Below are 26895 nucleotides of genomic sequence, written 5' to 3'. Positions count from 1 at the left end.
CTGTTGCAGCGTGAGGTTACATATCGGAACAGCAGAGTTGTACAGTCCATCTTATAACCTGCTACAGTAGTAAATGTACCCCTATTAACTTGCTGTTGATTCGGATATGCCTATAATATGTCGCCATTGCTCTAAATTTACTAATGACTCTGTACTATTTACTAATATGTTTTTTTCTTGTCTATGCAGAGTTTATGTTTTCTCACCTTTAAAGGATTCTGAGAGCAGAACTTTTGAAGGGCTGTATAAATGTGAGCTGAAAGATGATGAGCTACATCTGAATTGCAAAATGGAGAACATTAAACTTGAAACAGGTATTCTATCTCCAAGGCATAAGATGTTCTATGGCTTTCTTTGTTTTTCAAACATTTATGCAAAACGTTTATACTGTTTACTGTAGTTGGAGTGCCCAAATTCAGTATTTTGTCAGTATTTTACATCAGTATTTGTAGGTCAAAACCAGGAGTGGAACAATCAGAGGAAAAGTATAACAAACAATAGAACAACTTCTATATTTCACCCACTCCTTGTTTTGGCTTACAAATACTGATGTAAAATACTGAACAAATAGTGGACGTGTAAACATGGCCTTAATGATGGGGCTACGCAGTGACTTTCATTCTGTACCATCACGGTAAGATCAGAATGAGATGCTTTCACCTACTACATTTACAGCTAAAAAATCATTCTCACATCAGTGATTTTCTCTTTTGAGTAACCCAGACCAAGTTTTGTCAGTGTTTTTAATCAGAGTTTTATCAGATTTTCATCAGAGTGTGATCATATTTTGGGCAGAGTTCCAAAGGTTTTGTTTGATGACAAAAAATGGTTTCTCTCCTTAAAGGGACTCTGTCTCCCCCTCCAGCTGTTAGAAACTAAAAGAGCCACCTTGTACAGCAGTAATGCTGCATTCTGACAAGGTGGCTCTTTTAGTTATTGGTGCAGTCAAAGCAGAAATAAAGCGTTTTATAAATTCGCAAAAATACCTGTCTTTAGTCCTGGAGGCAGGTCTTAACCCCCCTGCTGCACACGCCACACTGCCATCGCTCAAGGCTTCTTCGGCGCCGGGTACCGCCCCCTCCGTGTTGTTTTCAAATCATATCCGGCTCCTGCGCTGTTTTGTTCTGCCTGGGGCAGGCGCAGTGAACGCTGCCTGTCTGACCTCAGATGCAGTCTCGATCAGCTGAAGATACACACGCTGTAAGGTGGGGGACCTGGGTGAGTGGCTGACACACGCAGTGCGCATGCCCAAGAATCCCAGCCCCGCACTGTGCATAATGCATAACACACTGCGGGGCTGGGATTCCCAAGCTGGGTGGCCGCACAGGCGCAGTCTGCGAGACTGCATCTGAGGTCAGACGGGCAGTGCTCACTGCGCCTGCCCCAGGCAGAACATCAAAAGAGAAAAAGAGGACCTTATAGATGGGAGTCACCACCAAAATAGTATCAAAACAGCAGCTTTATTGAACACATATCAAAAAGAGACAGAACATGTTAAAAACATTAAAAACAGCAAAGGGGTAAACAATACCCACATGATGTCCAAATGCCCAAAATGAGGCAAAAGCACCGCACTAGCCCTGACAGAGTGTAATACACATGCCCACAGATGAAATGTAGTATCAATAACAGCGTAATAGCATGACATGTAGATCAAAGCCCCACTAGCCCCGTGCCCACACAAATGAGTGAGAACCTGAGGGTACCCTAAGGGCAAACATGGCCTAAGAAAGCATCATCCAATAGTATGCCGTTATGGCCACAAAAAAATATACAACCTGACAAAGCCGGTGATAAAGGCAACATGGTGACCTGAGATGTAGATGAGTGGACTAATACCCACCACAAAAACAGCCGGCCTGAAAGACTGAATGAGCCAGAAGACAGCCACAGATCCACAATATGATTAGCCTGCGGAGTGGGGCAAGATCTCTAGGGCATGTGCACCCTGTGACAGGAGAGGGTGCGGGCAGCAGGCACCCAACGCGTGTCGCCACACTCTGGTGGCTTCGTCAGGGGTGGCGCCTGCATGCCCTGCCTCTTACTTAAATACAGAATGATCGGTGACTTACCGAACGCAGCTGTGTGGCTTCTTGGGGCGCCGCATGGAGCTTGTGTGATGGAGTCTGAGAACGCCGGGCCCGGCGTGTAGGCACTGCGCATGCGCCGGCATCCCAGAGCGGAAGTAGATACTCCGCTCCTAGTTGCCAAGGCAGCAGACACACTGCAATGGGGGCACTTACGCAAAATACAGGGGTAAGTATAGAAGGGTATAAGGCGCGAATCTATTAGCAGGAGCAATGCCTGCGGGTACCAATATGTGGAATATTAAGGCAACAAATGAAAACACATTCCCAGATAAGCTAATAAATGAAAATGAAAATAGTGAATGCCACATTTAAGGTATACTTTTGAGGCAACCAAAATACAGGGATCAGAAAATTTGCAAAATTCCAGAGGATAAAATGTAGAAATACAACTGTTCCTGTGAAAAATGTCTTCTATTTTACACCATATTTACAAAACTGTACAAAATAGTGGAAACCTACTATATGATAAATAAACTCTCATGATAGATGAGAATAAAAATAACCATAAGGCTGTGCCAATGAAAACATGTCCACAGTATTAAAGGGCCCGCTGAATGACAGCAGGAGCAAAGTCCCCAGAAGGGGTATATTATACAAATTGATATATGAGAGAAAATATGAAGACAGAGAGAACCATATTTCACAAAAGGCAACATGTCAGTCCAGATTATTGTTTATAAAAACCAGTGAACAGTAGATCTTCATTGATGCCCATGGGAATAACACAGTTCAAATCGAAGATCCACTTGGATTCCCGCTTCAGAAGTTCAAGGGTAACATTTCCTCCCCTGATGTTCAGATGAACTGCTTCCAATCCAAGGACCTTCGTGCCAGTCCATTGTGAATTATGTTCAATCAAAAAATGCGAGGCCACTGAAGTGAGGGTTTTCCCTTTGGCCTTGTCCTTCTGTGCCGTTGTAATAGTAAAGAAATGTTGCTGTATACGTCACCTTAGTTCCTGTGTAGTTTGGCCCACATAAATTTTAGGGCAGGGACATACCAACGCATAGACCAGGTTTCGAGACCTACAATTAAAATAAGCCTTGATGGGAGTCTGTGGAAACAAAGAAGGCACCATAATTCTTTCATTCCTACTGGTATAGGGACAAATGCTACAATTCCCACAGGGAAAGGTGCCCACCAATCTACCCCCTCCACGGATTTTGATGACGGGACGCTGAAAATGGCTGTGGCTTAGACAATGGCTGTGGCTTAGACAATCCCTGAAGTTTCGAGCCCTTCTGGCTATTAAATTAGGATGCGGGGCAATGTGGGGGAGCAACTTAGACTCACTTTGTAAGATACCCCAAAATTTTGATAAAATGCCCCGTAAGTCCTGCCATTGATTATTAAACACCGTAATAATTCCTAATGGTTTTTCAGTGATTTTGGCTTTACTTTGTAGAAGGTCCTCCCTGTTGCTATGGTGGGCTGCAGTAAACGCTTGTGAAATGATCTGTTTGGGGTACCCCCTTTCTCGAAAGCGTGCAGTGAGATCCTGAGAGTGAGTTGTAAATTCCTGAAGATCACTACAGTTTCTCATGACTCTATAAAATTGGCCCTTTGGAATACCTGATTTAAGATGTAATGGATGGAAGCTGTCAAAATGTAACAGGCTGTTCGTAGCCGTAGGCTTGCGATATAGAGTCGTGGAGATTTTTGGTCCATTCACTTGCAATCTCAGGTCCAGGAATTCGATGTCCGTCTGGGAGTATTGTGAGGTGAGGCGTATGTTCCAGGGATTGTCATTCAGTATACCCACAAAGTCTTTACACTGTTCCAAAGTACCTGTCCAAATAAACACAACATCATCGATGTAGCGGAACCATTTCATGACATGTTGAGAAAACTGTTCAAGACGGAAAACCTTGGTGACCTCCCACCACCCCAAAAAGAGGTTGGCGTATGAGGGGGCACACCGTGCCCCCATGGCAGTACCCCTTACCTGCCTGTAGTACACACGATCAAAAATGAAATAATTCTGTTCAAGCACGAATAGCAACAGATCCAAGATGAATGAGTCGTGTCCTCTATCCCCAGTAGTATTGGAGTCCAAGAAGAAGGACACAGCATGTATTCCCAGTTCATGTCCAATGCACGTATAAAGAGATTCAACATCGAGGGTGACAAGCCACGCCCCCGATGGGACCTCTACTTCCTGGAGTTGTAGAATGAGAAAAGTGGAGTCTTTGATGTATGAGTTGAGACAGGTGACTAAGGGTTGGAGAAAGAAGTCAATGTAAACACACGGCCGTTCAAGTAACCCACCAATCCCGGAAACAATAGGCCTACCCGGAGGGGCCTGTAAAGACTTGTGCACCTTCGGGAGCATATAGAAGGTGGGAGTCCTGGGATGGTGGTTAGTAAGAAAATCTCTTTCACATTTGTTGATAATATTCCGTGTGTAGGCTGCCTCCAAAAGGCGATTCAATTTACTCTGAAAAACACAGGTGGGGTCTGAGGGAAGCACTTGATAACAATTAGAGTCACCCAGATGTCATAGGGCCTCCTGTGTGTAAAGGTCTACCGGCCAAATAACTGAATTGCCCCCCTTGTCTGCCTCACGGATTACAAAATCTCTGTTCGAGCCCAATTTGGTCAAAATGGCCTGTTCTTTGTGGCTGATGTTTCTCCGCCTCATAGGATCAATTTTAAGATCATGTACCTCTTTGCAGACAGCGTTGAAGAAACTCTGTACCACCGGAAACAACGTGAACAGTGGTGTTGCTTGTGAGGGAAGTCTTCCAGTAAATTTTCTTCTGGACTGACACTCTTCTCCCTCCTCCAGTAAGTCCAGGAGATCCCTCAGGACTAGCCTGTCCGCCAGGGGTAATTCATCTAGAGTAGAAGGACGGTGATAAAGTAATTTAAAGGTGAGCTGCCTGCAGAACAGATAGACATCCTTAATGGATGTAAATTTATCCAACCCACTGGTAGGGCAGAAAGAGAGGCCTTTTTCTAATAAAGTAGTCTCACAGTCAGATAACACATAATTGGATAAATTGATAATCTGCAACTTACCAGTAATTAGTGAAGATTTTGAAGTTGACGTCTCCTGTTCTGCCGCGTCTCCCATGGGAAATGAGGCGACCACATTTTGCGATTCCGAGTGCGCCTTTTTTGGCCCATGACCCCTCCTGCGGCCCCTCCTCCTGCGCCCTCGGTGTCGCTCACTTCGGAGGATAAAAAACCATCACTGGAGGGTATATCCGATGATGTGGCCGTGTTGGTCTCGGCCTGGTCCAACCCATTTCCAGGCCTCTTATTCCCCTTATGTGACCATTTAAACGCCTGTCCGTTTTTAAAGTCCATCTGATCTCTCCTGAACTTTTGTCTCTTCTTATTGGTGATATCTTTCTCGAATGCATCAAGAGTCAACTTGAGCTGTCCCTGGAATAGTTCCACCAATGCTCTGTGATCAAAGCTGTCCAATTTGCCCTCACAGATCTGAAGTTTGTCTTTCAAGGACCTAAGAACCCCCTGGTCATGTTCAATCAACATGTCCAAAATGATGAATGAGCATTTAGACAGACCTGACTCCCAAATCTTGCGGAACCCGGCGTCAACCTCCCATGCAGGGAATATTTGTACCCTGAGACCCCTGGGAATGATGCCTACTCGTTTATACTCCTCTAGAGTTTTAAGATTCCACCAGGTTTTAGCATATGTTTTATGTAGGCTAGTGAGTTCTTTAGTCACCTGATGAAAACCATCCACCCCGGACCCAAGGTCAGAAACACCCAAACTGTCATCCTGAAACAAATTTTTAGCCTGGCAGCTCCATGCAGCCTCCCTAGCTGCCAAATCCATGATATATAAGAAATATAAAATGCTAAATAATAAAGAATGCCTGGTAACGCAAGACCGTGTGCCAACACCCCGAAGATGCGGGAGAAAACACCCACATATACAAACAGTATCCCAAATAGAAAACAATGGGGGCACCACGGTCGGCGGGACTCAAACCAAGGTCTGAACAATTGCCAAATATAAAAAGAGAAAAAGAGGACCTTATAGATGGGAGTCACCACCAAAATAGTATCAAAACAGCAGCTTTATTGAACACATATCAAAAAGAGACAGAACATGTTAAAAACATTAAAAACAGCAAAGGGGTAAACAATACCCACATGATGTCCAAATGCACAAAATGAGGCAAAAGCACCACACTAGCCCTGACAGAGTGTAATACACATGCCCACAGATGAAATGTAGTATCAATAACAGCGTAATAGCATGACATGTAGATCAAAGCCCCACTAGCCCCATGCCCACACAAATGAGTGAGAACCTGAGGGTACCCTAAGGGCAAACATGGCCTAAGAAAGCATCATCCAATAGTATGCCGTTATGGCCACAAAAAAATATACAACCTGGCAAAGCCGGTGATAAAGGCAACGTGGTGACCTGAGATGTAGATGAGTGGACTAATACCCACCACAAAAACAGCCGGCCTGAAAGAATGAATGAGCCAAAAGACAGCCACAGATCCACAATATGATTAGCCTGCGGAGTGGGGCAAGATCTATAGGGCATGTGCACCCTGTGACAGGAGAGGGTGCGGGCAGCAGGCACCCAACGCGTGTCGCCACACTCTGGTGGCTTCGTCAGGGGTGGCGCCTGCATGCCCTGCCTCTTACTTAAATACAGAATGATCGGTGACTTACCGAACGCAGCTGTGTGGCTTCTGGGGGCGCCGCATGGAGCTTGTGTGATGGAGTCTGAGAACGCCGGGCCCGGCGTGTAGGCACTGCGCATGCGCCGGCATCCCAGAGCGGAAGATGACCTCAGATGCAGTCTCGATCAGCTGAAGATACACACGCTGTAAGGTGGGGGACCTGGGTGAGTGGCTGACACACGCAGTGCGCATGCCCAGGAATCCCAGCCCCGCACTGTGCATAATGCATAACACACTGCGGGGCTGGGATTCACAAGCTGGGTGGCCGCACAGGCGCAGTCTGCGAGACTGCATCTGAGGTCAGACGGGCAGTGCTCACTGCGCCTGCCCCAGGCAGAACAAAACAGCGCAGGCGCCGGATTTCATTTGAAAACAGCGCGGAGGGGGCGGCACCCGGCGCCGAAGAATCCTTGATTGACGGCAGTGTGGCGTGTGCAGCAGGGGGGTTAAGATCTGCCTTCAGGACTAAAGACAGGTATTTTTGCAAAATTATAAAACGCTTTATTTCTGCTTTGACTGCACCAATAACTAAAAGAGCCACCTTGTCAGAATGTAGCATTACTGCTGCACAAGGTGGCTCTTTTAGTTTCTAACGGCTGGAGGGGGTGACAGAGTCCCTTTAATCCTACTAGTTATCAGCATCCTTGTGCTGTCTGATTTTTTTAAGAAGTCATAGACTTTTATTGTCGAGTTTGATTCAACACTTGGATCCACATTGGAAAATCTCACAGCACTCAGATGCGTTAGCCATTTGCTATTTGCTAATAGATGGTAAAATAAAAAAAAAGCACTGGAGTGCTCCCCCCACAGGCACACATATCCAATGTCAAATCATCCACTGCAATAAGCAGTTCCTTCTTTGAGCGGTGATGGGGTACAGTGAGTGTCAGCCCGATGACTGGCAAGATGACAAAGCTCTCTTGCTGTCCTTCTCCAACAGGCATATATGGCTAAAAATGATCATATGATCCATGACAGAGCACACTGTGACTCATCATTATTTATTATAGTCAATGACATGGCATTGAAAAAGGGAGTGTGCCATGCATGAAAACACTGGTCAATGGAAGCTTCCCCCATTAGGCTGATGGAAGCGCTCATTGGCCAGTGTTCCTGCCATCCTACATGGCACACCTCAGAGCGGCAGAAGGGAGCGTCGGAGACACTGCAGGCCGGGCTGGCACCTACCGAATTGAGCTGATAGATAAACAGTGTGTGCTGCCTCAAGAGATAATATAATAGAAGCTGCTCCTGTCCTTACTGTCTCAGATCCTTCTACTCTTGTCAGCAATTCCAGCAGAGAAGGAGATGAGGGATATGTCTGCTGGGACAGTGCCTTTGTGAACAGGAGAACCTGAGGAGGCTGCTGCTCAATTTGTACATAATTTCAGCTTCCCCCTAGTTACCCTGCATAAAGCAGTGTGTATATGAGGCTCTGTTCACACTGCATTTCTGAAGTGTATGTGATTTCTGTCTAAATCCCCTTGAATATGGAATTCAGATGAACCACCAAAGGGGCCATAGACAGCAATGACGTGAATGGAACTCCGTTACCATCTTTTTTCTCTGAACATAGTTGTTTGTTCAAACAAGCACAGAAACGTAGCAGTGTGTCCCCTGGTCATATCATGACATTGTCATCAGTGTAAGACAGAATTATGAAGGTTGCAGACCACCAGCAGTCTCTGATGCGCTCACTTGGTACAAACAATGTAATGAGATCGCAGTGTGACATAGTGCTTTTGAATTGATATGTAAATGAGGCTGAAGAACTGGTTTTAGATCTGAAGCCTCTGTCATTCCAGCTCTATTTCACACTCAGCACCACCTCCTCATGCGTGACTGACAGCCTCCATCCTGTGTGACTTCAGGCAAAGAAGCCATCAGCAATGCTGGAGAAGTTGGCAATGGGCAGGGAATAGAGCTGGAGTGGCCGAGGCTTCAGATCTACCATATTCATTTGCATATCAGTTCAAACTCTGATTTCTCAGCAACAGAGGATCAGACTGGCCATGTAAAGGTATTGCTGGACTTGTTTTTGAAAGAGCTACATGCACTTGCCTTTTCATAAGAATAATTTTTGTACCATAGTTGTTGCATTGTGTGTGGAGGCGAGGAGATGACTGGGGTGATATAATTTCTCGATTCCAACAATATAGTTCTCAATTTCACCTACATTTATAATTCCACTTCAATCATTTTTGTTGATGAAACATTTGTTGATTCCAGATTTATGGACTTTAAACTGTGCTAGACACATAGTACCTGCATGAGTCATCCTCCTCTTCAACTCTTGACCCAGCTGCTCCCCTCCTATCCTCTGTCAGGAACCTTGTAGAGAATAGAAGTGTAGTTCTAATGATGACTCATGCAGGGAAAATAGACTTCCTGTTTCTTGATAGAGCTTAGAATACTTCAGCTAGTCAGTTTTTAATCATGTGATGACTTAGACCTAATGGAAAAGAGAAGAATTAACTGGGTAGGAGGGCAAAATGAGCAATTGTAAGTAAACAGTGCTGTATAAATTGATGACTGCCATATATAAAGAGGATAAATACTTTGAAGGGAGCGTTTCTTTAATGTAAATCCAGTCTTTGCAAATTCAGTTAAAGAGCACAGTGACACTATGGTAACTTGCATGCCTCCTCAGTACCGCTCTACTCACCATTGTCACCGCATGGCTTCTCCTCAAGTCAGGTCGGCTCACTGAGTTTTGCCTATTGCAGTACTCCTCTACACTGCTGCAACAGCATGTTACTTCCATTTGGCCTTAGTGAGGCATGGTCGGTCTCTGCAGGAATTAGAATCCCTGGCCTATCCCATGCAAGCAGGCTCTATATTAGGATACTCCTCCCACCACTCCTTGCCTGAATGTTGGTTCCTAGCTAGCTAACATCTAGTTTATGCATTTCACCAAAGTCTGCTTCCTGTTAATGGCTTTTTCACCCATCCTGCCTGACCTCTCCGCTCCTGACCTCGACTACATGTATTGAATCTGTGCTTCCTGCCCTGACTTTGGATTGTCTAACCATGCCTTTACCCTCTTGTACCGCATACCCACACCTCTGACCATCCTGCAGTCCCAGGGACTAACCTGGAGTGGTACCTGGTGTCTATTGCAACCCAGTATATCCTCACCATCAGATGCCCTAGTGAAGACCCGGTAGACACTTAGTCATGCCCCTCCAGGGTAAGCCCATCTCATGCCACAGTGGGTCCATACAATTTCAGCATTATACTCAGTATTGTAGCTGGAAATTAATAAGATTGTATGCCATGCATGTTTCTTCTTGATGCCACATTGTAAAGTTTTTATGGAGAATTGGACAAGCTGATCTTTTCAAGGAAATCTGCATTGTTGGATATTCACTTATATTCTAAAATAGTTTAAAAAAAGTAATAAAAAAAAGTAAGTGAAAAATATGCCTTAAAACAATGTACTTTATATCTTCTTATTTTTAAAATGTTATGCTGTATTTCAAAAAGAAAAATACAGAAGCTAAATGGTCAAAGGGCCAGCTATAATATCATCAATACCCGTATTTTCTTTACTGGACTGTCGGAATGGACTCAAGGAGTATTAACTGTCTACAGATTACGGAGCACAAAATACCTGCCTTGTCCCAGATGCTGGCAAACCACGCTACACCACTGCATATAGATTCATCATACCTTGGATTTGTTAAAGTACTATAACCCTTTGCCAAAACTGATATACTGTAGGCTGCCTACTGTAAAACGGAGGGGCCACTGCCGGACACAGCATACTTGTGTCATGTACTGATGTACAAAGCAACATCTATGGCTATTGCCAAATCTGTGGTGAATCTTGTGACATGACAAGTATTGACAAGGACAGATATCATCAGCATCTTGTGTTATTCTGACATGTGACTGACATACTGTATCCTTCTTCATGGTTTTAGGACAAGGCCAAGAGCGTAGAGTCGTTCCTTATCCAATTGTTTCCCAAGCCAGAAACTCAGACAGTTCCTTGGTAAGTGTTAACAATCACTGCTCTATTATTTCAGACCAGCCTGGAAGGTTTTTCCTTCCTTTTTTTTTCATTCATTTTTTATTATGATGTGGCTGTTCATTTTTAGGCGAGGGCTTGTGCATATATGCAGCAATCAATTACAAAATGCAGAGCAACAAAGTATCTACATGTTTGGATGCATTTCTGTTGCTTAGGATCTGTCAGCCCAAACTGACAAAACAAACTAAGTACACAGTCTTGGAGGCGATATAACCCCTATAAAAATCACATCATTAGGCCATGTTCACACTATGAGTATTAGGTCAGTATTTTACATTAATATTTGTAAACCAAAACCAAGAGTGGAACAATCAGAGGAAAAGTATAATAGAAGAAGGCCGCCGCCACCGATATTCAACCCGGCTCTGCTGCTCACATTGCATTCCGGGCCGCCGCGTCACCTCAACGGTGGAAGAGACCCTGCGCACGCCATGCCGCACCTCTGCCGTCGCCACACCACTGCTGCAACCCCCCCATGGACACCAGGCCATGGCGTCGCCCACCTAAGCAGGAAGGGACCCTGCTCTAGTGCACGCCACACCGCATCACCCCACCTCTGCCGACACAATGCCTCCTGTGACCCTGCTCTGCCACCGCCAGCCTTCAGGTAAGATACTGTAAATTCGGACAATAAGACGGACCCCCATCTTATAAAAATCTTTTTTTCTGCAATTTTCACCCCAAATTTGGGGTGCGCGTTATGGTCCGGTGCGTCTTATAGTCCGAAAAATACGGTAATTATATTAGTCCGGCCCTCTAAAACCATCCCAATTTCTCATGCGGCCCCATGGCAAAATTTATTGCCCACCCCTGGCCAAGAGGCTCAGTGAACTGTTCCACCCACTGGTTTTGCATGTGCACACCTCTCTCACTGATGATTGATTGATAGCCTGGTCTGTGTAAGCTTTCTCAGCAGATGATGCTTGCTCCAGTCATGATAGCACTGTAAATCACTACTGAAGGATGCGGGGACATGCAAAACCATTGGGTTAAACAGTGAACTGAGCCTCTTGGCCACACCAAGGGTGCACCAAGCATCCTAAATAGTAATAAAACTTAAGTTTCCTCAAAGCATGGGAGAGCAATGTTAAGTCTATGAACTTAGTTTATACTATCAGTTTGGGATGACAGACTTAAACTTTACAGTCGCAATGTACCTTCTTAGGCCTCATTCACAGGCCAGTATTTAAAGACATACATGAAAAAATAGAACCAGTGTCATCAGTGTTTTGGATCAGTGTGTCATTAGTGTACAGTCCGGGTGTCTGTTTTTAGAATTAGTGTCATCGGTGTTTTTCAGGATTAAGAAATAAATTACAAAGCTTCTCCTATACTCCGTAATGTTAAATATGTATTTTTCATGGACCCATAGACTGGTATTGGCGTTTTCATTCGTGCTGCCAGAAAAAAACGGAAATGTGTCCTTGTGTTCTGAACTGACTCAGGTCCGTGAAAAAACATGGACATGTGAAGGTCACCATACATTAGAATGGGTATGTGTAGTATCAGTGAAAAAAAAAAAAACTACGACACATACGTGCAGTATGGATGTCTGAATGAAGCCTTATAAAGGTATTTCTTGGAAAAAAAAAATTAAAGCAGTTTTTTCTATAAGCATGGTATTAAAGGTCTCTCAGTATGGCGATAATGAAGCAGTATTAAACTGAAAAGGACTACCTTACATATGGGAATCCTGAGGATAGGAACCTTAGAAGAAGCATTTGCCTGTTGAACACTCTCTTTGGCCTTAGTCAAACATCAGTGTTGCACGTACATGACATATCCATTTTTTATAAGGATACCACAAGTACCCATTATAATCTATGGTGCAATTCACATGTCCATGTTTTTCACGGACCATGCATCCGTGCAAAACACATGGACAGGGGTCCATTTTTTTCTGGCATCATGGATAACAATGGCCAATACAAGTCTATGGGTCTGTTAAAAACACGTAGAGCACATGAATGCCATCAGTCTGCCGTCCATGTTTAACATTGCAAAATATAGGAGTTTTGTAATTTGTTTCTTTCTTTATCCATACTGGAAAAACACTGATGGTAAAAACGGACACACTGAGGAGACACTGATGTAAAACACTGATGACACTGGTACCATTTGTTCACGGACGTGTGATTGAGACCTTACACTGATTGCTTTGTATTATAATAATAATCTTTATTTTTATATAGCGCTAACATATTCCGCAGCGCTTTACAGTTTTGCACACATTATCATCACTGTCCCCGATGGGGCTCACAATCTAAATTCCCTATCAGTATGTCTTTGTCTTTGTATTTATCGCTGTTATCTTTAGGATATGATAAATTTGAAACTGGACGGCAAAACTCACCTTCATTTTATAGCTGAACATCAGAGAAGGAAAGTAAAGAAGAAAAATGCTATTGATCCATTTCTCTCTTTTCATTCACTACCCATACATTTGGATTTAGCTGACATTGACTTCCATTTAGAGGTGAATATCCCATTCACGATGGGCCAATTTCCAATTTTGCATTTTTGTTTTTTCCTCCCCTTCCTTCCAGAGCCATAACTTTTTTATTTTTCTGCTCACATAGATATATGAGGGCTTATTTTTTTTTGCAAGATGAGTTGTACTTTTGAATGACACTATTCACTTTACAACATAGTATACTGGAAAACGGAAAGAAAAATTGCAAGTGGGGAGAAATTGTGAAAAAAAAGCAATTCTGACATTGTTTTTTGGGAATTGTTTTTACCATGTACGATTTGTGGTAAAAATTACCTTGCAATATAATTCTGCTCATCAGTACGATAATGGCGATGCCAAACATGTCCAGTATTTTATTATTTTAGTGATGAAAAAAATCTAAAGTTTAAAAAAATGTTTTTTACAGTGTGCCGCCATTTTCCGAGACCTGTAGTGTTTTTATTTTTCAGTCGATTGAGCAGTGTGATGGCTTATTTTTGCAGGAGGAGTCATTTATTTGATACCATTTTGGGATAGTTGTGACATTTTGATTGCTTGTTACAGCATGTTTTGTAGAATTGTAGCAACCAAAAAAAACCACAATTTTGGCATTCTTGATTTTTTTTGGTTTACAATGTTTACCGATCGGGTTAATTATTTTTATATTTTCATAGGTCGAACTTTTCCTGTACACTTGACAAATACTTGCTACTTTGTGTTGGCATGCAAAGGACCCATAGTGGGAGGTTTGCTTTGTGGTCCCCAAACATCCTGTTGAGGTACCCTCACTGTGTGTGCGATCGGCGGTTTGCCTCTTACCCCCTTTTTCAGGTCACAAGTGATTTAATGGTACGGGGTACCTTGCTAATTGTTAATTGAATCAGTGAGACCGGCATCCATTTTAAAAAGTTTAAACCTTCTTTACTGGAATTCTTCAAACAGTATTTCGACACTTGACACAGGCACAATACTTTATGTACATTTCTTCTGCATCAAAACAGAGGGTCCTTCATTGAGAGAACTAAATACGGCAATTCGATGGTATAGGTACAACTCAAGAATAACTGAGGCCTTCTCAAGCTTTCTGGCTCTGTTCCTAATTTCTTTATCATCCACTGCATTGGGACCTCATGTTCCTTTCCCGCTGGAAAAGTACTTTTCTAAACTTGTAGAACTGGTTGATACAATGCCTTTATGTAGTCCACTTCTTCTAGCTCCCTATGAAAATTCTGGTACTGAGTCCCTCAGCTCTGTTTATTGTTATGGCTGGTACTCACTGAGTGAAAGGAACCTTCTGGATACTCTTCCAATGTCTGCACTCAGGCCCTGTAAGAGATCAGTTTCCGTAGAATATTTAGGTCTAGGTCTTGCTATCCTTAGATCTTTTGTTGCTGAACACACTTCTCACTTGTGGCTTATAATCTAGACAACAGAATATAATACTTCCTTCTTCTTCTGTGGCTTTTCCCCAACAACTAAGGTCTGAGGGGTAATATTTTTCCTTCAGGAGTGTGACATGTTATGTATACTAGGTTCCTTGATAGGGCGTTGATCCAGGGAACTAGTCTGATTGCAATATGTGGATTTGGGAAAGAATTTGTTTTCCCCAGTGTGGAGCTTACTGTTTGCCACATGGTTTTTTTTTGCCTTCCCCTGGATCAACATGTTAGGGCATATTAGGTTAGGCTATGGGTTGGACTAGATGGACTTAAAGTCTTCCTTCAACCTCAAAAACGATGTTACTATGTTACTATGTCAAGCCTGGCATGTCAAAGTGAAGAGACTTAAAAGCCATGCATGCGTCTCTGGGAAATTAAATATGCAAATTGTCTCTTCGGAGAGGAAGAGGACTTGAACTCTAGCCTCTCACCTAGCCAAATCAGATCTCATACTTTGCACTGACGAGGGGCATTACCCAAAAACACTGTCTGCAAATTGAGATTCTGGTTTGGCTTTTATCTTCAGTCATATGGCAATGCTCGTTGAAGGGTCGAGTTCAAGTCATCTTCCTCTCTGAAGAGACAATTTGCATCTCCAACAACTAACAGACAGGAACTAGCTTCCTATGTGCCTGAGTGACTCCTTTCAACCTGGGATGGCACTAACAGTTAGTCTTGACACCTCTAACTAACCATGAAAATTGCACATAAGAATAAACCACATAAAGCAGCAGGTCAATACAAAAATATTGTAACAACTCTGTTGTCGGGTGTCCCGGGACCAGGGGCTCCTTCCCTGTCCCTACCGCTAGGGATGCTCTAGCAAGATTACTTCTGATGGATAAGACCCTGGTGCCACGTATCTTGCCTTAGCTCCTGAATCCACCCTGTTATGATTTTCCCAATGGCAGGGAAATCAAAATAACAACGGACTAGCTCTCGGGTGATGGGAACTAAAGTGACCGTGACCTGAACCTGACACAACACTGGAAGTAGCCGGGGAGTGTTTCCTACGATGCCCTAGACACCACGCGCCAGCCGGAGATCTAACTACCCCTATCAGAGGAATATACAGGCCTGCCTTACCTCCAGAGACGAACCCCAAAAGGAGATAGCAGCCCCCCACAGATATTGACGGTGAGTCAAGAGGAAAAGACATACGTAGGATGAACAGCAGATTTAGCACAGTGAGGTCCGCTTACTAGATAGCAGAAGTACAGGAAAGAGTCACTTCATGGTTAACTTCAAAACACTACTCAAAAACACCATCCTGAAATTACTTTAAAACTCCAGTGACAACTCATGCCACTGGAGTGGCAATTTCAGTCCACGAGAGCTTCCAGCTACAGAGAGTCACATTGCAAATAGCTGGACAAAAATAGCATTAACTAGAAACAAAATTCAACTTAGCTGAACAGGATCTTGAGGCAGGAGAATGCAACAGAATGCTACTGATACATTGTTGGCCGGCATCGGACCAGCAGCCAAGCAGCCTTAAATAGGAAACTCCCCTAATGGGTGTCAACAGGTGATCAATGATAGAAGAAGGCAAATAAGTGGCACTACCATAAAACACCACCGGGGGAGCCCACAAACAGAATTCACAACAGTACCCCCCCCTTAAGGAGGGGGCACCGAACCCTCACCAGAACCACCAGGGCGATCTGGATGAGCACTATGAAATGCACGAACCAAATCAGGAGCATGAACATCAGATGCTGTCACCCAAGAATTATCCTCCTGACCATAGCCTTTCCACTTAACCAGATACTGAAGTTTCCGTCTGGAAACACGGGAGTCCAAGATCTTTTCCACCACATACTCCAACTCACCTTCAACCAGCACAGGAGCAGGAGGATCAGCAGACGGAACAACCGGCACCTCATACCTCCGCAATAATGACCGATGAAAAACATTATGAATAGTAAAAGATGCTGGGAGGTCCAAACGAAAGGACACAGGATTGAGAACCTCCAGAATCCTATAAGGGCCGATAAACCGAGGCTTAAACTTAGGAGACGAGACCTTCATAGGAACAAATCGAGAAGACAACCAAACCAGGTCCCCAACACAAAGACGAGGACCGACACGCCGATGACGATTAGTGAACTGTTGAGTCTTCTCCTGGGACAACTTCAGATTGTCCACAACCTGTCCCCAAATCTGATGCATTCTATCAACCACAGCATCTACTCCAGGACAATCCGAAGACTCCAATTGACCGGACGAAAAGCGAGGGTGAAACCCTGAATTACAAAAAAATGGAGAAACCAAAGTGGCAGAACTGGCCCGATTGTTAAGGGCAAACTCTGCCAATGGCAAAAAATCAAGCCAATCGTCCTGATCAGCGGACACAAAACACCTCAAGTAAGTCTCCAAGGTCTGATTAGTACGCTCAGTCTGGCCATTAGTCTGAGGATGGAATGCAGACGAAAAAGACAAGTCGATGCCCATCCTGGCACAGAACGCCCGCCAAAATCTAGACACAAACTGAGTACCCCTGTCAGACACTATATTCTCAGGAATACCATGCAAACGCACAACATTCTGAAAAAATAGAGGGACCAGCTCAGAGGAGGAGGGCAATTTGGGCAAAGGTACCAAGTGAACCATCTTGGAAAAACGGTCACACACCACCCAGATGACGGACATCCTACGAGAAACAGGAAGGTCAGAAATAAAGTCCATAGAGATGTGCGTCCAAGGCCTCTTAGGAATAGGCAAGGGCAACAACAACCCGCTGGCCCGGGAACAGCAGGGCTTAGCCCGAGCACAAACATCACAAGACTGCACAAAAATACGTACATCTCGAGACAAGGAAGGCCACCAGAAGGACCTAGACACCAGATCCCTGGTGCCAAAAATTCCAGGATGACCTGCCAACGCGGAAGAGTGAACCTCCGAAATAACTCTACTGGTCCAGTCATCAGGGACAAACAGTCTACCAGGCGGACAGCGATCAGGCCTATCCACCTGAAACTCCTGCAAAGAGCGCCGCAGGTCTGGGGAGACAGCTGACAATATCACCCCATCCTTCAGGATGCCAGTAGGTTCGGAATCACCAGGCGAGTCAGGCTCAAAACTCCTAGAGAGGGCATCCGCCCTCACATTCTTAGACCCAGGCAGATATGAAACCACAAAGTTAAATCGAGAGAAAAACAACGACCAGCGCGCCTGTCTAGGATTCAGACGCCTGGCTGACTCAAGATAAATTAGATTTTTGTGGTCAGTCAAGACCACCACCTGGTGTCTAGCACCCTCAAGCCAATGACGCCACTCCTCAAATGCCCACTTCATGGCCAAGAGCTCCCGATTTCCAACATCATAATTTCGCTCAGCGGGCGAAAACTTTTGAGAGAAAAACGCACATGGTCTCATCACTGAGCAGTCAGGACCTTTCTGCGACAAAACTGCACCTGCTCCGATCTCGGAAGCATCTACTTCAACCTGGAACGGGAGCGAAACATCAGGCTGGCGCAACACAGGAGCAGAAGAAAAGCGGCGCTTAAGCTCCCGAAAGGCCTCCACAGCCGCAGAGGACCAATTAGCAACATCAGCACCCTTCTTGGTCAAATCAGTCAAAGGTTTAACAATGGCAGAAAAACCCGCTATGAATCGGCGATAGAAATTAGCAAATCCCAAGAATTTCTGAAGACTCTTTAGAGAAGTAGGTTGTATCCAAGCACAAATAGCCTGAACCTTAACAGGGTCCATCTCCATAGATGAAGGGGAAAAAATATATCCCAGAAAGGAAATTCTCTGAACCCCAAAAATACACTTTGAGCCCTTCACAAATAGAGAATTAGCTCGTAAAACCTGAAAAACTCTCCTGACCTGTTGAACATGAGATTCCCAGTCCTCCGAAAAAATCAAAATATCATCCAAATACACAACCATAAATTTATCCAGATATTCACGGAAAATATCGTGCATAAAGGACTGAAAAACGGAAGGGGCATTCGCGAGACCGAAAGGCATTACCAAATACTCAAAATGGCCTTCAGGCGTATTAAATGCGGTCTTCCACTCATCCCCCTGCTTAATCCGCACCAAATTATACGCACCACGTAGATCGATCTTAGTGAACCACTTCGCCCCCTTTATGCGAGCAAAAAGATCAGTCAGTAAAGGTAACGGGTACTGGTATTTAACTGTAATCTTATTCAGAAGTCGATAGTCGATACAAGGTCTCAATGAACCATCCTTTTTACCCACAAAGAAAAACCCTGCCCCCAGTGGAGACAAAGAGGGGCGAATATGACCCTTTTCCAAAGATTCTCTGATATACTCCCGCATAGCAGTATGTTCAGGTACAGACAAATTAAACAAGCGACCCTTAGGAAATTTACTACCGGGAATCAACTCAATAGCGCAGTCACACTCTGTGAGGAGGGAGAGAATCAATCTTAGGCTCCTGAAAGACATCATAAAAATCTGACAGAAATGCTGGGATCTCAGAGGGGGTAGATGAAGAAATGGGAACCAAAGGTGCATCCCCATGAATCCCCCGACATCCCCAGCTCAGCACAGACATTGATCTCCAGTCCAAGACTGGATTATGAATTTGTAACCATGGTAATCCAAGTACTAATACGTCATGTAGATTATATAACACAAGGAAACGAATAATCTCCTGATGGTCTGGGGTAAGATGCATAGTCACTTGTGTCCAATATTGTGGTTTATTGCTAGCCAAAGGTGTAGAATCAATACCCTTTAAGGGAATAGAAACCTCCAGAGGCTCTAAATCAAACCCACAACGCTTGGCAAAGGACCAATCCATGAGACTCAGAGCGGCGCCAGAATCCACATAAGCATCCACAGTAACAGATGATAAAGTACAAATCAATGTCACGGACAAAAGAAATTTAGACTGCAAGGTACCCATAGAAAAAGATTTATCAACCTTTTTATCAACCTTCTTTATGCGTTTAGAGCATGCTGATATAACATGAGCTGGATCTCCACAATAGAAGCACAACCCATTTTTGCGCCTGTAATTCTGTCGTTCGCCTCTAGACAATACACTATCGCATTGCATATGCTCTGGTGCCTTTTCAGAGGTCACCGCCAAATGATGCACAGGTTTTTGCTCAGAAGATACCGCCATATGGTGCACAGGTTTTTGCTCAGAAGATACCGCCATATGGTGCACAGGTTTTTGCTCAAAAGATACCGCCATATGGTGCACAGATTTTTGCTCAGAAGATACCGCCATATGGTGCACAGATTTGCGCTCCCGTAAACGCCGATCAATCTGGATAGCCAATTTCATGGCATCATTCAGACCTGTAGGCACAGGGAACCCCACCATGACATCCTTCACGGCATCAGAGAGACCTTCTCTGAAATTAGCTGCTATAGCGCACTCATTCCATTTAGTAAGCACCGACCATTTACGAAATAATTTTTGGCAGTATATCTCAGCTTCATCTTGCCCTTGGGAAAGAGCTATCAAGGCTTTCTCAGCCAAAATCTCTAAATTAGGTTCTTCATAAAGCAACCCCAAAGCCAGAAAAAACGCATCTACATTTAATAACGCAGGATCCCCTGGCGCCAATGCAAATGCCCAACTTTGTGGGTCACCCCGCAATAGAGAAATAACAATTTTAACCTGTTGCGCAGGATCACCAGCAGAGTGAGATTTCAGAGACAAAAACAATTTACAATTCTCTCTGAAATTCAAAAAACGGGATCTGTCTCCGGTAAAAAATTCAGGCATAGGGATCTTAGGTTCAGACATTGGAGCACGTATAACAAAATCTTGTAAGTTCTGGACTTTTGTAGCCAGGTTATTCAGACCTACAACCAAACTCTGTGGATCCATGATTCAAACAGGTGTAACCAAAGCCATTCAGAGATTAAGAGGAGAGGAAAAAAAAAAAAAAGGCTGAAGACTGCAGTTTAAGCAAGGAGTACAAATAAGCACTAAGGTGCACTTTCCAAACACAGAAGGGAAAAAAAAAAAAAACCTTTTCATATCCTTTCCTGCTTTAGTGCATAGTTTTAACACATGCGGGCCGGCCAAACTGTTATGATTTTCCCAATGGCAGGGAAATCAAAATAACAACGGACTAGCTCTCGGGTGATGGGAACTAAAGTGACCGTGACCTGAACCTGACACAACACTGGAAGTAGCCGGGGAGTGTTTCCTACGATGCCCTAGACACCACGCGCCAGCCGGAGATCTAACTACCCCTATCAGAGGAATATACAGGCCTGCCTTACCTCCAGAGATGAACCCCAAAAGGAGATAGCAGCCCCCCACAGATATTGACGGTGAGTCAAGAGGAAAAGACATACGTAGGATGAACAGCAGATTTAGCACAGTGAGGTCCGCTTACTAGATAGCAGAAGTACAGGAAAGAGTCACTTCACGGTTAACTTCAAAACACTACTCAAAAACACCATCCTGAAATTACTTTAAAACTCCAGTGACAACTCATGCCACTGGAGTGGCAATTTCAGTCCACGAGAGCTTCCAGCTACAGAGAGTCACATTGCAAATAGCTGGACAAAAATAGCATTAACTAGAAACAAAATTCAACTTAGCTGAACAGGATCTTGAGGCAGGAGAATGCAACAGAATGCTACTGATACATTGTTGGCCGGCATCGGACCAGCAGCCAAGCAGCCTTAAATAGGAAACTCCCCTAATGGGTGTCAACAGGTGATCAATGATAGAAGAAGGCAAATAAGTGGCACTACCATAAAACACCACCGGGGGAGCCCACAAACAGAATTCACAACACCACCCTTTGTCTGTACCCTTTCTCCACCCAGGGAGGAGGGGAGTAGTAGTGTACCATAATAGACCAACCTGACTAACAAGGTAATTCGAACAGCGCTAAAGGAAAGTACCTATCATACAAATATATTCACACAGACAACAGAGGAATGCTCTGGAGTAATAGTAGGAGAAGAAAGGGATTTATCACACACTCAAAACCTAGCAACAGTCACAGATAAATCCACCAAACGCTGACTCCAATAATAACAAACAACCTTCAGCCATGCAGCAAAAGCTAGCTCTGACAATGAGTGCTAGCCAGAAACCAGTTTATATAGGAGTGGCTAACAGTGAACAGCTGAGAACCTTAATGCAGGAAAGCTTCCAGGAGCTCTCAACTGAGCAGATTAACCCCTGCACTGCTAAAATAAATTTACACCTTTTAATACACAGGTGAAGTGCTTCTAGTCAGTGCAGGAGTAGGAGAAATTAGACGATACTGTCTTCTAGCTCCTCTCTGTTTCAGTAAACCTGTGACAAATATATGATAATTAGTGATGATGAGCGAGTATACTCGTTGCTCTGGTTTTCCCGAGCATGCTCGGGTGGTCTCCGAGTATTTGTGAGTGCGTTGAGATTTAGTTTTTGTTGACGCAGCTACATGATTTGCGGCTGCTAGACAGCTTGAATACATGTGGGGATTCCTTAGCAACCAGGCAACCCCCACATGTACTCAGGCTGACTAGCAGCCGTAAATCATGCAGCTGCATCGATGAAAACAAAATCTCCGAGCATAACCAAATACTCAGAGACCACCTGAGCGTGCTCGGGAAATCCCGAGCAATGAGTATACTCGCTCATCATCACTAATGATAAGTCTTCAGAGAGCATGTTTAGACAATGTCTCCACCTTTCGAGGTATATCACATAAAATTCAAATAAAAAAACATTTAAATGTGTGGGTGCAACATGAAAAATGTAGCAACGTTCACAGGGTATGAACACTTTTTCAAGGCACTGTATCTTCTGACATTGTATACGTTTTAAGGTATAAATCTTTGAATAAAACTATGTATGTATTTGAGTTTTAAATACATATTGTTTTTCATGGATCCCTTTTCCTCTTGACATATTACCCAGACATTTTTATATATCTGTCATTGACTTCCACTTTTTTGCGGTTCCATGACAATTGTATAACCAAACTTAGTGTGAGTTGCTAGGAAATTTTGCAATTTTACAAGCTGGGATACCCTAGGGCTGAGAACACTTCCTGTGCAAGTTTGCATCCAATTCTGAAGATTCTGTTGCAATAGTAATATTTCAAGAAGATTTTACTATATCTGTCATCCACATTATCACAGAAAAAAACTCTACAAACTGAAGAGATGCAGCTAAGAACCTGACACTTACCAGTTATGTAAAAAGAACACATCATGTGTACATTTTTTCCTCTATATCAGCTCTCATATATTAGTTTATTTAAGCCTTTAACCGCCAGCGGTATTTTCGTTTTGGCATTTTCGTTTTTTGCTCCCCTTCTCCCCAGAGGCATAACTTTTTTATTTTTCTGTGAATATGACAATGTGAGGGCTTGTTTATTGCGGGACAAGTTGTACTTTTGAATGACACCATTGGTTTTAACATATCGTGACTGGAAAATGGGGAAAAAATCCAAGTGCAAAAAAGTGCAATCCCACAGTAGTTTTTTGTTTGGCTTTTTTACTATGTTCACTGAATGTTAAAACTGACCTGTCATTATGATTCTCCAGGTCATTACGAGTTCATAGACACCAAACATGTCTAGGTTCTTTTTTATCTAAGTGGTGAAATAAAAATTCCAAACTTTGTTTAAAAAAAAAATTCCGATACCCGTAGAGTCTTTATTTTCGTGATCTCGGGTCGGGTGAGGGCTTATGCTTTGCGTGCCGAGCTGACGTTTTTAATGATACCATTTTGGTGTGGATACGATCTTTTGATAGCCCATTATTGCATTTTAATGCAATGTCTCCGCGACCAAAAAAGAGTAATTCTGTCATTTTGACTTTTTTTCTCGCTACACTGTTTAGCGATCAGGTTAATCCTTTTTTTTATTGATAGACCGGGTGGTTCTGAAAATGGCAATACCAAATATGGGTATGTTTGATTTTTTTATTGTTTTATTTTGAATGGGACGAAACGGGGGTGATTTGAACTTTTATAATTTTTTATTATTTTAATATTTTTGAAAACAATTTTTTTACTTTTGGCATGCTTCAATAGTCTCCATGGGAGACTAGAAGCTGCCATAACCTGATCGTCTCTGCTACATACAGGCGATGCTCAAATCACCTGTATGTAGCAGAATTACTCACTTGCTATGAGCGCCGACCACCGAGCGTCGCTCATAGCAATCCAGCAGTGACAACCATAGAGGTCTGCTGGAGACCTCTGGTTGTCATGTGAACCCATCGGTGACCCGCGATCACGTGACGGGTTCACCGATGGATGGAAGAAGCTGGCAGCGAAACGCGTGTCGGGGTGAGGGGACGCTAAGGTGACCTCGGATAGTGGAGCTTTTACAGACCGATCACAATCAGGTAATTTGAACAAAGCACTTTGCAATTTATCAACATATATTTCCCCACATTTCTCCTAGGTGTCAGTACTAATATCACACAATGTTAGGTGCTGCAGTCTCTGTTGATTTATTCACACAAGTGACAAACAGAAATGCATGAGAGCAGCACCTGAGCTTACATGTCATTAAATCAGCACAAACAGAGCTGTGAGTTTAGGACTTTCATAATTTTACTCTTTGTGCCATAATAATAACTGTATGTTGACCTAGTGAGTACATTACCTGATGTAAATACGTATTACCTGATTTATTCAATTTTTTCTATTGCTCCCTATGGCATATTGAAACCATTACAAATTTAATAGCGAGCATACGGATTATATTTTAGCTACTCCGAGTGTCATCTCCAAGCGTCCCCTATAGTGACATCTCTGCTTTTTTACTATCATGTTTTAATTAATAATGAATAAAGTTATATTTTTAATATGGATCTCTTCTGTATTCGACCAATTATTTGGTTCGAAGTATAAAATATCTATTGTTGAAGTGTCTAAAATAATAATTTTGCACATTTATGTATAACTAAACTATATTCTGAATGCCAATTATCAGCTCCAACATGCTCTGCTTTTATTTACAGATGGCTTATGGACCTGACCGATTTCCTTTAAAACTGATGCTAATTTTATTCTTACTCGATGCTTTAAATTCTTCAATCTATTATACTTTATTCAATAACATGGCTGGAAAACCCCTGTAATTATTCATTCAGGGCTCATAATATTTTTTTTTTGAAATGAGCTACAAAGATCCTTAAATTAGGCAACTTTGAAATATTCCCTACTTTTTCCTACAGATTTGCCAGCAGATAAGAGGGAGGACCCAAAAAACCACAACAGGGGAACTCAATGGAGTCTGCTCACTGCTTACCGATGAAAATGGCACTTTGAAGGAGCGGGTTTATCCCAACCTTGCAACAACTGGTATTTACTATTTATTTTATATGAAGCAGTCTTATTGGACAGATTTTTGTACTTAAAAACAAAAGGCTATAATCTATAGAATCATAGAATATTAGAGTTGGATGGACCTCCAGGGTCATCGTATCCAACCCCCTGCTCAATGCAGGATTCACCAAACCATCTCAGACAGATGTCTGTCCAGCCTCTGTATGAAGACTTCCATTGAAGGAGAACTCACCAGCTCTCGTGGCAGCCTGTTCCACTTGTTGATCACCCTCATTGTCAAAAAGTTTTTTCTAATATCTAATCTGTAGTTTCTCCCTTTCAGTTTCATTCCATTGCTTGTCATATTTCCATGTGCAAATGAGAGTAACGATAATCCCTCTACACTGTTACTTCTCTTCAGATATTTGAAGACAGCTATTAAGTCTCCTCTTAGCCTTCCTTTTTGCAAGTTAAACATTCTCAGATCCTTTAACCGTTCCTCGTAGGACATACTTTGCAGTCTGCTCACCATCCTGGTAGCTCTTCTCTATTTGCTCCAGTTTTTCAATGTCTTTTTTAAAATGTGGTGCCCAGAACTGGACACAGTATTTGAGATGAGGCTTGACCAAGAAGGCGTAGAGGGGGATAGTTATTTCAAGTGAGCTAGAGCTTCTCTTAATACATCCTAGAACTGTGTTTGCCTTTCTTGCTGCTGCATCACACTGTTGACTCATGTGATCTATTAGTATACCCAAGTCTTTTTCACACGTGCTGTTGCTTAGTCCTATTCCTCCCATTCTATAGATGTAATTTTTGTTTTTCTTTCCCAGATGTAGAATCTTGCATTTCCTTTGTCTTCTCTAGTATTAGCTATTCCTCCTAGCTTTGCATCGTTTTCAAATTTTATCAGTTTACCTTCAATTCCATTATTTAGATCATTTATAAAAATGTTGAACACCACTGGGAACAGGACACAGCCTTGTGGTACCCCACTTGAAACACTCTTCCAATTGGATGTGCAACCATTTATTACCACTCTGAGTACAATCGCTGAGCCAGTTATGAATCCACCTAACTGTAGCCTTAACACTCCCATACTTGGTCATTTTTTCAATAAGGATAGTATGAGATACTTTGCCAAAGCTGTGCTGATGTCGAGATATACTATATCTTTTTTGTAGGAGTAGCTCTGGTGTTTTTATTTTATTTTAAAATGTAATTATATTGTAGATTGGATTATTTATAGCACATGATATTTCATGCAGTATTTGACTTTTTGGAGAAGAAGAAGGACAGGAATAAGAACAGCAACAACAACAACAATGCTTTAGATGGACTGTCACTCAATCAAGGTAAATGATTTTTGGAGCTAAACCTCAGAATATTAAGATATAAGGAAAAACAGTCATGAGTTATATATATATATATATATATATATATATATATATATATATACAGGGCCGTATTTGCCACTAGGCACTTGAGGGCACGTGCCTAGGGCGAGGACAATGCAGGGGGCGGCACCTGAGCAAGGTTTGTTTTTTTTGTTTTTTTTATAAGTCCTGGGCCATCTCCCGACCAACCGCCTCAATGCCCCCGCGCCCCCCACGCCCCCCCAGCCGCCCGCCCGCCTACCACCCACCCTCCTTGAAGACGATACTGACCCTGCCCCAGCGATGCCTGGTCTCGGCATCTGCAGCTCATCCTGAATGAGCGGCATCACATGACTGCTCACGCAGGAAGAAGGTGCTGCGCCGGGAGTCGGGACAGAGCTAGAGGGATGACGGCGTGGCCGCTCGGTGTGGGACAGGTGAGTATGAGGGACGGGGGCATGAAGGAGGACATAAGCCGGCATGCCATGCAAGATGGGAGCGGGAGCGGGGGGTGGAGAGAAGCCATGCATATGGGGGGAATATGAGCCATGCATACAGGGGTAGAGAGAAGCCATGCAAACAGGGGGGGA

The 26895-nt window shown here is 43.3% G+C and overlaps 1 protein-coding gene across 1 annotated transcript in view; it reads left to right on the top strand.

Moving 5' to 3' along the window:
• Positions 1–26895, top strand: part of ITGAE (integrin subunit alpha E) — a 179764-nt gene that overhangs the window by 38656 nt on the left and 114213 nt on the right. The window contains exons 3-6 of the mRNA XM_077294231.1: positions 190–314; positions 10695–10765; positions 24842–24968; positions 26198–26284. Of these exons, the coding sequence (XP_077150346.1) occupies positions 190–314; positions 10695–10765; positions 24842–24968; positions 26198–26284 (410 nt within the window). The remainder of the gene's footprint in view (positions 1–189; positions 315–10694; positions 10766–24841; positions 24969–26197; positions 26285–26895) is intronic.

Source organism: Ranitomeya variabilis, chromosome 3 (assembly GCF_051348905.1).
Source record: "Ranitomeya variabilis isolate aRanVar5 chromosome 3, aRanVar5.hap1, whole genome shotgun sequence".
Lineage (NCBI taxonomy): Eukaryota > Metazoa > Chordata > Amphibia > Anura > Dendrobatidae > Ranitomeya > Ranitomeya variabilis.
The sequence above is the reverse complement of the archived record's forward strand: the minus strand, read 5'-3'. Positions and strand labels throughout refer to the sequence as shown.